The sequence below is a fragment of the Entelurus aequoreus genome, linkage group LG06 (assembly GCF_033978785.1).
Source record: "Entelurus aequoreus isolate RoL-2023_Sb linkage group LG06, RoL_Eaeq_v1.1, whole genome shotgun sequence".
NCBI lineage: Eukaryota > Metazoa > Chordata > Actinopteri > Syngnathiformes > Syngnathidae > Entelurus > Entelurus aequoreus.
Window position 1 is genome coordinate 83,598,900 of NC_084736.1, and position 15,140 is coordinate 83,614,039.

Sequence of the window (15,140 nt, forward strand, 5' to 3'; positions counted from 1 at the left end):
TTGTGGATGAGACCTACCACAGTTGTGTCGTCCGCAAACTTGACGAAGAGGTTGGTGCTGTGCTTCGGCGTGCAGTCGTGGGTCCACTAAATGGTAACACCCGAATAAGTTTTAATAATTAGTCATTTTAAGTTAAGATTTTAAGAATAATTTAAGAATTGTAATAATTTCAATAATAATTGTAATAATTGACCACTAAATGGTAACACCCGAATAAGTTTTAATAATTGATAATAACTTTAAGAATTTTAATTTAAGAATTTTAATAATAGATAATCATTTTAATAATTGACCACAAAATTGTAACACCCGAATAAGTTTGAATAATTCATAATAATTTTAATTTAAGATTAATTTAAGAATTGTAATAATTTTAATAGTTGTAATAATTGACCACTAAATGGTAACACCGAATACATTTTAATAATTGATAATTTCAATTTAAGAATTGTAATAATAATTGATAATAATTTTAATAATTGACCACTAGATGGTAACACTCGAATACGTTTTAATAATTGATAATAATTTTAATTTAAGAATTTTAATAATTGACCACTAAATGGTAACACCCGAATAAGTTTTAATAATTGATCATTTTTATTTAATAATAATTGATAATTGTAACAATTGACCACTAAATGGTTACACCCGAATACGTTTTTCAACTTGTTTAAGTCGGGGTCCACGTTAATCAGTTCATGGTAGTGTTGACCGACAATTATTTTAAAAGAAATGCTGCTGTTCGGCTGTATAATATCAAACTAAACGATTCCAAAGTTGTGTATTTTGGAAAATATATCATATATATTATAAATCACGTACTTCGGTACTAGTGATATAGCAGTAAATACATTCTTCATCCGGGCATTGCAAGGCTAACCGGAAGTACCCCCACTTTCACCGGAAACGCGGAGCAGCGTTTATTGTTGCTGGTGAGCTGCTGTAATGGCGGTGTCTCGTCGCTCCGCGCAGCAGCAACAACAACTAAATAGCTTACAGTCGCCGCCGAGGAGCAGCTCGCTTTCGGGTGCTCCTTCGGCCGCCCCGCTGATGGCCTCGGCCAACTCGCCGCTCCACACCGAGCGGGAATGCAACGGCGGCATCGAAGGCTCTGCGGCCTCCCCGGACCTCGCAGCCCCGCTCCTCGCCACCAGCGCCAGCCCCAGCAGCACCACCACCTCCGGGGGCAGCAACGTCTCCAGCCCCGGCTCCGGGGCCGCCAGCCCCGCCGACGGAATAAGCGGAATCGGCGGCGCGTTCAGGGAGTTATTCGAGGCCTGTCGCAACGGGGACGTGTCGAGAGTGAAGAGGCTCGTCGACACCGTCAACGTGAACGCCAAAGACATGGCTGGTCGCAAGTCCACTCCTCTGCACTTTGCTGCGGGTAATGTCCACCTAACTAGTCCACTTCCACTCCTCTGCGGGTAATGTCCACCTAACTAGTCCACTTTGCTGCGGGTAATGTCCACCTAACTAGTCCACTTCCACTCCTTTGCGGGTAATTTCCACCTAACTAGTCCACTTCCACTCCTCTGCGGGTAATGTCCACCTAACTAGTCCACTTCCACTCCTCTGCGGGTAATGTCCACCTAACTAGTCCACTCCTCTGCACTTTGCTGCGGGTAATGTCCACCTAACTAGTCCACTTCGCTGCGGGTAATGTCCACCTAACTAGTCCACTTTGCTGCGGGTAATGTCCACCTAACTAGTCCACTTCCACTCCTCTGCGGGTAATGTCCACCTAACTAGTCCACTCCTCTGCACTTTGCTGCGGGTATTGTCCACCTAACTAGTCCACTTCCACTACTCTGCGGGTAATGTCCACCTAACTAGTCCACTTCCACTCCTCTGCGGGTAATGTCCACCTAACTAGTCCACTTCGCTGCGGGTAATGTCCACCTAACTAGTCCACCCCTCTGCACTTTGCTGCGGGTAATGTCCACCTAACTAGTCCACTTCGCTGCGAGTAATGTCCACCTAACTAGTCCACTTCGCTGCAGGTAATATCCACCTAACTAGTCCACTCCTCTGCGGGTAATTTCCACCTAACTAGTCCACTCCTCTGCACTTTGCTGCGGGTAATGTCCACCTAACTAGTCCACTCCTCTGCAATTAGCTGCGGGTAATGTCCACCTAACTAGTCCACTTCGCTGCGGGTAATGTCCACTTACTAGTCCACTCCTCTGCAGGTAATGTCCATCTAACTAGTCCACTTCGCTGCGGGTAATGTCCACCTAACTAGTCTACTCCTCTGCTCTTTGCTGCGGGTAATGTCCACCTAACTAGTCCACTTCGCTGCGGGTAATGTCCACCTAACTAGTCTACTCCTCTGCTCTTTGCTGCGGGTAATGTCCACCTAACTAGTCCATGTTGCTGCGGGTAATGTCGACCTAACTAGTCCACTTCGCTGCGGGTAATGTCGAGCTAACTAGTCCACTCCTCTGCACTTCGCTGCGGGTAATGTCCACCTAACTAGTCCACTCCTCTGTACTTCGCTGCAGGAAATGTCGACCTAACTACTCCACTTCGCTGCGGGTAATGTCGAGCTAAGAGAAGCTAAGCTAACGCGGTAGCACTTCATCAGCTGTTATCTAGTTGGCCAATTGGCTGTACGTTTATGTGCTACCGTTTGTCTATGTCAGTGTTTTTCAACCACTGTGCTGCGGCACACTAGTGTACCGTGAGATACAGTCTGGTGTGCCGTGGGAGATGATCTAATTTCACCTATTTGGGGTAAAACATATTTTTTGCAACCAGTAATTATAGTCAGCAAATGATGTGTTGTTGTTGAGTGTCGGTGCTGTCTAGAGCTGGGCAGAGTAACCATGTAATACTCTTCCATATCAGTAGGTGGCAGCAGGTAGCTAATTGCTTTGTAGATGTCGGAAACAGCTGGAGGCAGCGTGCAGGTCAAAAGGTATCTAATGCTTAAACCAAAAATAAACAAAAGGTGAGTGCCCCTAAGAAAAGGCATTGAAGCTTAGGGAAGGCTATGCAGAACAAAACTAAAACTGAACTGGCTACAAAGTAAACAAAAACAGAATGCTGGACGACAGCAAAGACTTACTGTGGAGCAAAGACGGCGTCCACAATGTACATCCGAACATGACATGACAATCAACAATGTCCCCACAAAGAAGGATAAAAACAACTGAAATATTCTTGATTGCTAAAACAAAGTAGATGCGGGAAATATCGCTCAAAGGAAAACACCAAAAAAAGAGAAAAAGCCACCAAAATAGGAGCGCAGGACAAGAAGTAAAACACTACACACAGGAAAACAGCAAATAAGTCAAAACTAGAACAAGTGAGAAGTTTGTTTCGTAAAAAAAACTAAGCTGGCTAACTTCTCAGTTCTTCTAGGCCAGTGTTTTTCAACCTTTTTGGAACCAAGGCACATTTTTTTTATTGAAAAAATCCTGAGGAACACCACTAACAGAAAACATAACGAAATGAAACTCAGCAGCCGATATTGACAGTAAAAAGTTGTTGTCGCAATTGTTGGATATGACTAAACCATAACCAAGCATGCATCACTATACCTCTTGTCTCAAAGTAGGTGTACTGTCACCACCTGTCACATCACACCCTGACTTATTTTGCGGTTTTCCTGTGTTCTTGTCTTGCGCTCCTATTTTGTTGTTGATTGTCATGCACGGATGTACTTTGTGGACGCCGTCTGCTGCTCCGCACGCTGTAAGTCTTTGCTGTCGTCCAGCATTCTGTTTTTCTTTACATTGCAGCCAGTTTTAGTTTTAGTTCCGTTTTGAAAAACACTGGTCTATGTGACACAACGTGAAGACTTGTTGAAATGCTAACCTGACGCTTTATTAGAGCGGATGTCAACAACGTTTGTAGCTAGTTTTGTAATTATACTGTCCATCCATCCATCCGTTTTTCTACCGCTTGTCCCGTTCGGGGTCGCGGGAGGTGCTGGAGCCTATCTCAGCTGCATTCGTCATCTACTTAAAAACAACTAATTGGTTCGTTAAAGAAAAAACTGGCTAACTTCTCACTTCTTCTAGGCCAGTGTTTTTCAACCTTTTTGGAGCCAAGGCACCTTTTTTTTTATTGAAAAAATCCTGAGGAACACCACTAGCAGAAAACATAAAAAAATGAAACTCAGCAGCCGATATTGAGAGTAAAAAGTTGTCGCAATTGTTGGATATGACTTTAAAGCATAACCAAGCATGCATCACTATAGCTCTTGTCTCAAAGTAGGTGTACCGTCACCACCTGTCACATCACACCCTGACTTATTTTGCGGTTTTCCCATGTTCTTGTCTTGCGCTCCTATTTTGTTGTTGATTGTCATGTACGGATGTACTTTGTGGACGCCGTCTGCTGCTCCGCACGCTGTAAGTCTTTGCTGTCGTCCAGCATTCTGTTTTTCTTTACATTGCAGCCAGTTCAGTTTTAGTTTCATTCTGCATAGCCTTCCCTAAGTTTCAATGTATTTTCTTAGCGGCACTCGCCTTTTGTTTATTTTTGGTTTAAGCATTAGACACCTTTTTACCTGTACATTGTGATCACGACAAACCATCGTCCCACCTACTGATATGGAAGAGTATTACACGGTTACTCTGCCGAGCTCTAGACGGCACCTACACTCAACAACGGCACATTATTTGCGGATTATAATTACTGGTTTGCAAAAGATGTTTTTAACCCAAATAGGTTAAACTACATAATCTCCCACGGCACACCAGACTGTATCTCACGGTGTGCCGCGGCACAGTGGTTGAAAAATACTGGTCTATGTGACGCGACGTGAAGACTTGTTAAAATGCTAACCTGACGCTTTATTAGAGCAGATGTTAACGTTTGTAGATAGTTTATAATTATACTGTCATCTACTTAAAAACAACTAATTGGTTTTAATAAAAAAAACTGCCGTCTGGCTAACTTCTCACTTTTTGTAGTCTATCCATTGTTCATCCAATTTTTGGTCCGTTGGAATCCATTTTCTTTAAATACATCATGATCAATGTTAAATAAGTAATTGCATTTGTCGTTATTTCAGGGTTTGGAAGGAAAGATGTAGTGGAGCATCTCCTCCAGACGGGGGCCAATGTCCATGCCAGGGATGATGGAGGTCTAATCCCCCTGCACAATGCCTGCTCCTTTGGCCATGCAGAGGTGGTGGGCCTCCTCCTGTGTCAGGGTGCAGACCCCAATGCCAGAGACAACTGGAACTACACTCCTCTACACGAGGCTGCCATCAAGGGAAAGATAGATGTGTGCATAGGTAAAGTTATTCTACATGTAATTTGTTGAAATTGCACCGGTTAGGTGCTGTGTGGGCCACGACCAAACCACTGCAAAAGCTTTGAAAATGTGTTTCTTGGTTTCTCAGTGTTACTCCAGCATGGTGCTGATCCTAACATACGCAATACTGATGGAAAGTCAGCTCTGGATCTGGCTGACCCTTCCGCTAAGGCTGTACTAACAGGTTAGTCACCCACATGCACGTACGCCTGACATAGTCTGGTACGAGGGGTGTAACGGTACACACAAATTTAAGTTCGGTACGTACCTCGGTTTAGAGGTCACGGTTCGGTTCATTTTGGGTACAGTAAGAAAACAACAAGATACCGTATTTTCCGCACCATAAGCCGCACCTAAAAACCACAAATTTTCTCAAAAGCTGACAGTGCGGCTAATAACCCAGTGCGCTTTATATATGGATTAATATTATTTATTTTCATAAAGTTTAGGTCTCGCAACTACGGTAAACAGCCGCCATCTTTTTTCCCCGTAGAATAGGAAGCGCTTCTTCTTCTACGGTAAGCAACCGCCCCCATAGAAGAGGAAGCGCTTCTTCTTCTACTGTAAGCAACCGCCAAGGTGAGCACCCGCCCCCGTAGAAGAAGAATCGTGCGGATATTTCGTTTCATTTGTGTGTTTCTGTAAAGACCACAAAATGGCTCCTACTAAGAGACACGCGTACAAGGTTCCACTGACTTTTGATATTCCTGTGAACCGCACTGTGGATACGACGGGAGCACGTACAGTGAATATCCGTTAGCTTGCCATGCTAACGGCCAGAAACTTCCACCCACGGTGATATTCAAAAGGAAGACCTTGCCAAAAGAGAACTTTCCAGCCGGCGTCATCATAAAAGCTAACTCGAAGGGATGGATGGATGAAGAAAAGATGAGCGAAGAGACCGGGTGACTTTTTTCACGCAGCTCCGTCCCTGTTGATCTACGACTGCATGCGCGTCCACATCACAGATGGTGTCAAAAAACAAGTGAAGCACACCGAAGAAGAAGAAGAATTCGAGGGATTTGTGGATGAGTAATAACTTCAGAACGTGAGCTTTAAATGTTTATTTTGTGTGTTGTGTGACACTAACGTATGAGCAACGTGGAGTTATTGATGTTGCTATTGCTCTGCACTATTTTGAGTGTTACTATTTTTGTGATTGCACATTTGCACATTACATTTTGGGAGTGAACAGAGTTGTTAGAACGCTGGTTTGTAATATATTATTAAAATTTGACTGACCTATCTGACTGTTTTGTTGACATTCCCTTTAGCGCAGCGTAGGTGCGGCTAATAGCACGGGGCGGCTAATAGGTAAACAAAGTTTTGAAATATGCCATTCATTGAAGGTGCGGCTAATAACACGGGGGCGGCTTATGGTGCGGAAAATACGGTATACATTTTTGGGTTATTTATTTACCAAATTTGTAAAATCTTCCAACAGAAATATTTTTCTTAGTGTAATATTTGATGCGAAGTAATGGGAACCTTGGATAGGTCAATAATTCATAATAACATTGATTTTGATTCAATATTATGTTTTGAGCAATGACAGTTTGAAAGAAAAAAAAACAGCTTTGTTTTATTAGTCAACATTGCAACTTTTTCTAAATGACATTTCACCTTTAAGCTTTTTTATTTCACTTTTGTTATGTTTTTGTTTATTTGAATAGTATTTTTAGAATGTGCCGTGGGCCTTTAAAACATTAGCTGTGGGCCGCAAATGGCCTCCGGGGCACACTTTTGACACCCCTGCTATAGATAATACAAAATTAAATGTGATAAATCTATGGATAAAAAGCAGAGCCTGGCGACGCATGCGCGTTTATCATAACTCTCTCTCTCTCTCTGTCTCTGCCCCTCCCTCACCAATGCTGCTGTTTGTTTTGTTTTTAACCCCTTCTTAACCCTGAACGTACATTGAAAATACACGCAACCCTAACTCAAAATGCCGGACATTTGAGGCATTTAAGAAACTCCGCCCTGACAGCTCCGCAAAAGAGGACATGTCCGGTGAAAAGAGGACGTATGGTCAGTCTATCCTAGCCCGTTAGCTGCTAGCATGCCGTGTGTTGTGCCTCGGTGTGCATTGTTTACACAACGTGCGTTACGCTACTTAATATGTCCGTGTGGAAACTCGTTCGGTACACCTCCGAACCGAACCGGAACCCCCGTACCGAAACGGTTCAATACAAATACACGTACCGTTACACCCCTAACGCTTTATAATCCGACTGGTCGACTTATCGTTAAGATAGTCGATGACTTGTCGACTATCAAAATAGTTACATGCTGTAAGTATATAGGTAATGTAACACACACATTTATAATAACATGTAAGGTTTACATATGTTGGTAATTTTTAGCATACAACGGCGTATTAATTTCAAATACATCACAATGTTCACTTTTTCCTACGACGACGACTAATCATGGCAGACTTCATGAGAGACGACGACTGCTACTTTTGGACAAATGATGATCCAAAACCTGATCTTTTTGAGCCCGAATGTAAAGAGGATGAGCTAAAAGTGTTAGAAGCTAAGTGATAAGCAGGTCCAGCAAGTAGCACTTTTGTTAAGTGCTAAACAAGAAATACAATCTACGAACGTAAAACAATCCCTTCCTGTACAATGTCTGCTCTCACTGGGATGCCGACTAATTGGATGTTCATATCTTCCCGTTTAGATGAAGAATTAATCATAATTCTCACACAAGTAATGAAATAAGAGTCTTTTCATGTCTTTTTTCGGGTGTAAATTTAATGTCAAAGTTGACCAACTTCTCGGTTTATTGCTACAACCTTCTACTATACAGGTGAGAGGCATAATTGATAATCTAGCATTAACTTTTACCAACTTGGAGGCGATGCAGCAGCTCACTGGTTCAGTATTTCAATAGCTGCATAAGCTAGTTACCTTTCTGTGATCATCTTGCTGCTAGAAGTAGTTCCTCGTTGTTAGCGCTCATAATAACCATATCGCTAATACTTGATTAATATTCAGGTCACGAGATGTAAATGGAGTATTGTTGGTGTTTTTTGGATGTTTTGAGGCCTTTATGAGCACAGTTTGTTACTCCCATTAAGCTGCATTGTTAGCCACCTCGTGCTGGCAGTATATTACAAATTACAAAGCATATAAAAATGAAAAACGTGTGTTTTTGTTTTGTACAGGGATTGTGAATGATAGACATTAAAAAAAAAAGTGCAGCTCCCCTTTAAAATCCACAGCGGTTCCGTCTCGGAAAATTGTATTTTTTCTTTTGTTGTTGAAGATGTTTTTCATCTTTCAGTTTAAGCAAATATTATTTGCATGGCTTCACCTAATCTGTAACTGTATCCCAAACAGGTGAATACAAGAAAGATGAGCTCCTGGAAGCAGCAAGGTGAGTGTCTTTTCTAGGGCGGGAAAAAGTACCTGCTTGGCCACTGCCCATCACAAAGAATGAGGTATCGATCAACTAATGGTGTATATCCGTATACACACTGCAAAATAATTTCACAATTATGACCTCCATTGCAGCAGATACATTTTATTTCTTACGAGTAAGCAAGCAGGAGCAGACTAGAAGGCATGCAATACAATACAAGAAATAAATGCTCCGTAAACATTGACAGAAGTCTAGACGGAACCACGTTACATCATAAAGTAAGCAGCTATTACCAGGAAATGAACAAGTAGATTACTAACAGACTGGAGAGAGGATAATATACCAGTGCTCGATTGCAGTCATAAACAAGGGGAGGACTGATCAAGCCATGTATCAGTAGTGTTGATACCAAAAGTGGTACCAGTATATGATCAGTACCAGAGTGGTTAGGTCAAAATTAAAATTTTTACACAATTTGCTTTTTGTAATTTTTGCTATCATTTATAAATTCAGGCAATACGTTCTTGGATGTTTTTTAAGGGCAAAAACCAAAGGTAAATGATTAGTAACTTTTGTTACTTCAGTATTATTGACTTCATTTTGCTTAAACAACTATGTAATAAGAAACGAGAATAGGGAACATATTTAAATATGGTGTTATTGTTACACTGCTGCCCTGTGTTTTATTTTTTTGATTTATAATTGTTATTAAATGTACAATCAATACATGTGATCAGTATCAGCCTATTTCTATTCTGTACTCTGCTGCTGGAATATTAATTTTCCTGAAGGAGTCAATAAAGTACTATCTATCTATTTCAGTCATTGTTAATCAGAATCGGCAGCATGAAGCCCTTCTTTGTTTGTGATTTATTGTGTAGTTTAAACAGTTATGTTGTCAGAGAAAAGTAGAGCTTGTCTAACTCACATGGGAACTAAGATTAATGCTTGTTGTAATTCTTCCAAAATAAACTGTATATCTTGATAATATACCTCGTGAACTACTCTAAATGTGTATTGGCCCATCTCAAAAACATTTAATATATTTGTATGCAAGTCAGGTCTATGTTATATTTTTGTACAATATTTTGTAGCCGATGACTCGTTTCAGTAAGAGTGGGTTTTTAGCCCAGAATGAGCAAATACATGAAATATGACCACAGACTTTAATGCTAATAGCATGTTTACACTAAGCACAAAAAGAATATGCAGTATAAGAAAAATCTACAGAGCCCATAAAGGGACATGGGGGAAACACATTTATATAATTTAAAAAAAAAAAAAAAATTTTAGACCTGTATCTCGTGCACACGAGAAACGTTTTATAAAGTTATAAAAAAAATACAAAAAATTTTTTTTTTTGCACGAGAAAATTACAAAAAAAATACACATTTTTTTTATAACTTTATAAAAAGTTTCTCGTGCGCACAAGATACATGTCTAAAAAAAATTATTTAAAAAATTTTTTTAGTACGGAGCCCCTAAAGGAACATGGGGAAAAAAAATTCTAATTAAAAAAAAATTTTTTTGTTTTTTAGACATGTATCTCGTGCGCACGAGAAAATTACAAAAAAAATATTATATATTTTTTATAACTTTATAAAAAGTTACAAAAAAATGTTTATATTTTTTTTATAATTTTATAAAAAGTTTCTTGTGCGCACAAGATACATGTCTAAAAAAAAAAAAAAATTATAAAAAATTTTTTTTAGTGCGGAGCCCCTAAAGGGACATGGGGGGGAAAAAAATTATAATAAAAAAAAAATGTTTTTGTTTTTTAGACGTGTATCTCGTGCGCACGAGAAAATTACAAAAAAAATATTATATATTTTTTATAACCTTAGAAAAAGTTACAAAAACATTTTTATAAATTTTTTATAACTTTATAAAAAGTTTCTTGTGCGCACGAGATACATGTCTAAAAAAATAAATAAATAAAACAAATTATAAAAATAAAAAAATCCCCCATGTCCCTTTAGTTAGTTATAAAAAATAAAATAAAAAAATGTATAATTTTTTTTTAATTTAATATTTTTTTAGACGTGTATCTCGTGCGCACGAGAAAATTACAAAAAAAATGTGTTTTTTTTATAACTTTATAAAAAGTTTCTCGTGCGCACGAGATAAAATTCCCCCCATGTCCCTTTAGGGGCTCCGTACAGATCAGAAAGAAATACTTTATTAATCCCCGAAGGGAAATTAAAATTTTCAGCATAATCTACAAAATGGATGGATGGAAGATCAGAAACATTACAGGTGTTTACAGTAAATATTATCGTGCATTTGTACATTTTATTTCTCGGGAATGCAAATGGGTTTGTACAGATTTGGTGGAATGGCCCACATAGGCGGCATAGATCTATACAAATAGAATGTTTACACTAAGCACAAAAAGAATATACAGTATAAGACAAATCTACAGAGCCCCTAAAAGGACATGGGGGGGGGGGGGAATTATAATTAAAAAAAATATATTTTTTTAGACATGTATCTCGTGCGCACGAGAAACTTTTTATAAAGTTATAAAAAAAATTATACTTTTTTTTTGCACGAGAAAATTACCCCAAAAAAATTATATTTTTTGTATAACTTCATAAAAAGTTACAAAAGAATTGTTATATTTTTTTTATAACTTTATAAAAAGTTATGAGAAAATTACCAAAAAAAATTTTTTTTATTTTTTTTTTTATAACTTTATTAAGTTTCTCGTGCGCAAGAGATACATGTCTAAAAAAAAAAAAAAAATTATTTTTTATGACATGAGAAAATTACCAAAAAAAATTATTTTATTTTTTTATAACTTTATAAAAAGTTTCTCGTGTGCACAAGATACATGTCTAAAAAAAATTTTTTAAATTATTAAAAACAAAAATTTCCCCCATGTCCCTTTAGGGGCTCCGTACAAATCAGAATCCGAAATACTTTATTAATCCCCGAGGGGAAATTAAAATTTTCAGCATAATCTAGAAAATGGATGGATGGAAGATCAGACAAACATTACAGGTGTTTACAGTAAATATTATCGTGCATTTCTACATTTTATTTCTCGGGAATGCTAATGGCTTTGTACAGATTTGGTGGAATGGCCCACATATGCTGCATGGATCTCTACAAATGAAATGATGTATTATCGCCAATTAGCTTTACATTATGAAACTAAAATTGTATTTTTTTCGTATTGCAGGAGTGGAAATGAAGAAAAACTAATGGCTTTACTGACTCCATTAAATGTCAACTGCCATGCCAGTGATGGCCGAAAGGTAAATCTAATATCAAATAAGCCTGAAAACAGATGTCATGACTCCCTTGATACTATGTGATATGTGGGGTTGCAACACTAATACTGTACAGGGAGTTTGGGGGGGAGGGGGTAAAAGCCTTGTGACACAGCAGGGGTTATATGTATGTCAAAATGTATGTTCATAAACAGGTTAGTTTTATATTTATTCAAAATGTGTGAGATTCTTCAACCTCTTGTATACTATCTGCTCACATCATAATTTCTGATATTTTAGCTGTTTAGACTTTCTTCTTCTCTTGTTGTATTGACTGTATTCACACTCACAACTGCTATAAGATGTTGAATGCTTCTCGGAGCGTGTCATTTCAACATCCCATACGTCAACTAGGGTTGTAGTAATAAATTACCGCAGTACTAATTAATAAAAAAAAGTACTATACTGCTTCTGAAAAATACAGATACATTTTTTTCCCCCAGACATGATGGCGCGGCGTTGTCACATGGTGACATTGCTGGTAAAACGAGCAGACACTTATATTAGGCAGCACGGAGTACTTACAAGCTGAAAGTGTGGAGGTAGAAAAGGGAGAATGGACGCATTTTGGCTTAAAGGGGAACTGCACTTTTTTGGGGGGATTTCGCTTCTCGTTCACAATCATGAAAGACATGACAACTGATGGCTTTTTTTAAATGCACTCTAAATATTAAATGCGATCAAAAGTCCACTTACAATGGCGCCTATGGGAGCCTTTCAATTCTGCCTATAGAGGCTCTAAAACAGACCTGGGCAAATTAAGGCCCGGGGGCCACATGCGGCCCGTTAAGCTTTTCAATCCGGCCCGCCGGACATTCCCCAAAAATTATTTTAGATCTTTAAGATGTAAACTGTAGCTGCCATTATGATCCGCAGTGATGTTTTCACTGCAGATTTTTACAACAAAGTTCTAAAGCTTAGTGATATATCAGATTGTAGGTGGGGTTTGCGTTCTAATTTCTTTGTTTGTTGCATTGTTGTTGCATTGTTTCGCTTGATTGTAAAATATGTCTATAGAGAGGGGGTGTGACGTTCATATGTTGTCAATATTCGGTGTTTTATCGTTCATAGTTAATATTGTAAATCCCACATTCTTTATTTTCATGTACACTCTGGATGTTTTTTTAAGGCGGTCTGCCATAATGTTTTTAGCATTCAATCAGACATTATTGTGAGGTTTTGTATTAGTGTTCCTAAAAATAGATATACCGGCCCCCAGGCACATTTTTTTCTCTAAATGTGGCCCCCCGGGGCAAAATAATTGCCCAGGCCTGCTCTAAAACATCCAAACACCTCCATTAGAGTTTTATATACATTATTTAAGTATATATGTACCGTATTTTTCGGAGTATAAGTCGCTCCGGAGTATAAGTCGCACCGGCCGAAAATGCATAATAAAGAAGGAAAAAAACATACCGTAATTTCCGGACTATAAGCCGCACCTGACTATAAGCCGCACCAGCTAAATTTAGGGTAAAATACAGATTGCTCCATATATAAGCCGCACCCGACTATAAGCCGCAGGGTTTTGATGTGTAATTAGCGTAGTATATAGGGGTTCCTGCTACCACGGAGGGGATTGTCGGGACAGAGATGACTGTTTGGGAACGCAAAGCGTCCCATTTATTAACAATAAATCTTTCAATCATTCAATCAAACTTTCACATCTTTGACATGGCGAACAGCATTCGTGCAGAGTACAAATAATACAACGGTGCAAAGTAATACAAAGTGCTCGCCTGTACGTTATCAAAATAACCAGCCTACCGGTATATGAAAAGTCAGTCTTTAATCATTGTGTCATCGTCTTCCTCCTGCGTACTAAAACCACCCAAATCCTCTTTGTCGGTGTCGGAGAAGAACAGGCTGTATATAAGCCGCACCCTTGTATAAGCCGCAGGGACCAGAACGAGGGGAAAAAGTAGTGGCTTATAGTCCGGAAATTACGGTACTATCTATCTATTATTGTGAGGTTTTGTATTAGTGTTCCTAAAAATAGATATACCGGCCCCCAGGCACATTTTTTTCTCTAAATGTGGCCCCCGAGGCAAAATAATTGCCCAGGCCTGCTCTAAAACATCCAAACACCTCCATTAGGGTTTTATATACATGATTTAAGTATATATGTACCGTATTTTTCGGAGTATAAGTCGCTCCGGAGTATAAGTCGCACCGGCCGAAAATGCATAATAAAGAAGGAAAAAAACATATATAAGTCGCACTGGAGTATAAGTCGCATTTTTTGGGGAAATGTATTTGATAAAAGCCAACACCAAGAATAGACATTTGAAAGGCAATTTAAAATGTCTAAAGAATAGTGAACAACAGGCTGAATAAGTGTACGTTATATGAGGCATAAATAACCAACTGGTATGTTAACGTAACATATTATGGTAAGAGTCATTCAAATAACTATAACATATAGAACATGCTATACGTTTACCAAACAATCTGTCACTCCTAATCGCTAAATCCCATGAAATCTTATACATCTAGTCTCTTTTGTGAATGAGATAAATAATATTATTTGATATTTTACGCTAATGTGTTAATCATTTCACACATAAGTCGCTCCTGAGTATATAAGTCGCACCCCCGGCCAAACTATGAAAAAAACAGTGACGTATAGTCCGAAAAATACGGTAATACATCCTATGACCAATGTCATTTTAACAGGAAAAGTTAAAATGGTTACTCAAATCTTTATGTAGTCAATGGTACTTTTAAAATCTATGATACAGTTGATACCACAGTGAACTGTGACATGGCAAGGGAACATCGTGTTTAACAATAAAGTAAAGCCAGTATGGGCACTCGCCAGTAAAAATATTGTAGCATCCAGGCAGAGGCACAGAGGCATGGTTTTTTATTGCCAACCATAACATGCCAACAGCAATGCTCAGTTCCACCTTGTGAGCGCAAGTTTCCACACGTTTTTCTGTGGCTCTCTACACCAGCAGCGACACTTCCTCATTATAGACCAATCACACTCAAGCCAATGGATGTTCACAAACACCACAATCAGTGTTTCCCATACGGTCATGATGTACCTGGGGCAGGGTTAAAAGTCATCAACTACTTTGTGTGATTGGCCATCATGCAAAACTCAGTGTATGTGTCACTTTCTAGTTTGTGTAGAAATGTGCCACATTATCTTATATTTCTTAACCTTTTAATGTCATGACTGACATCTTGCGCTGATTTGAAAGATTATGTAGACGC

At 38.9% G+C, this 15,140-nt stretch overlaps 1 protein-coding gene across 2 annotated transcripts in view; it reads left to right on the forward strand.

The window, feature by feature from the left end:
- Positions 1-889: 889 nt before the first annotated feature.
- The window catches only part of LOC133652665 (poly [ADP-ribose] polymerase tankyrase-1-like), a 43,158-nt gene continuing 28,907 nt past the window's right edge, over positions 890-15,140 (forward strand). For both annotated transcript variants that reach the window (XM_062051661.1, XM_062051662.1), the window contains exons 1-5: positions 890-1,387; positions 5,027-5,251; positions 5,360-5,455; positions 8,622-8,658; positions 11,828-11,903. In XM_062051661.1, coding sequence (XP_061907645.1) covers positions 949-1,387; positions 5,027-5,251; positions 5,360-5,455; positions 8,622-8,658; positions 11,828-11,903 — 873 coding nt within the window. In that variant the 5' untranslated portion in view covers positions 890-948. The remainder of the gene's footprint in view (positions 1,388-5,026; positions 5,252-5,359; positions 5,456-8,621; positions 8,659-11,827; positions 11,904-15,140) is intronic.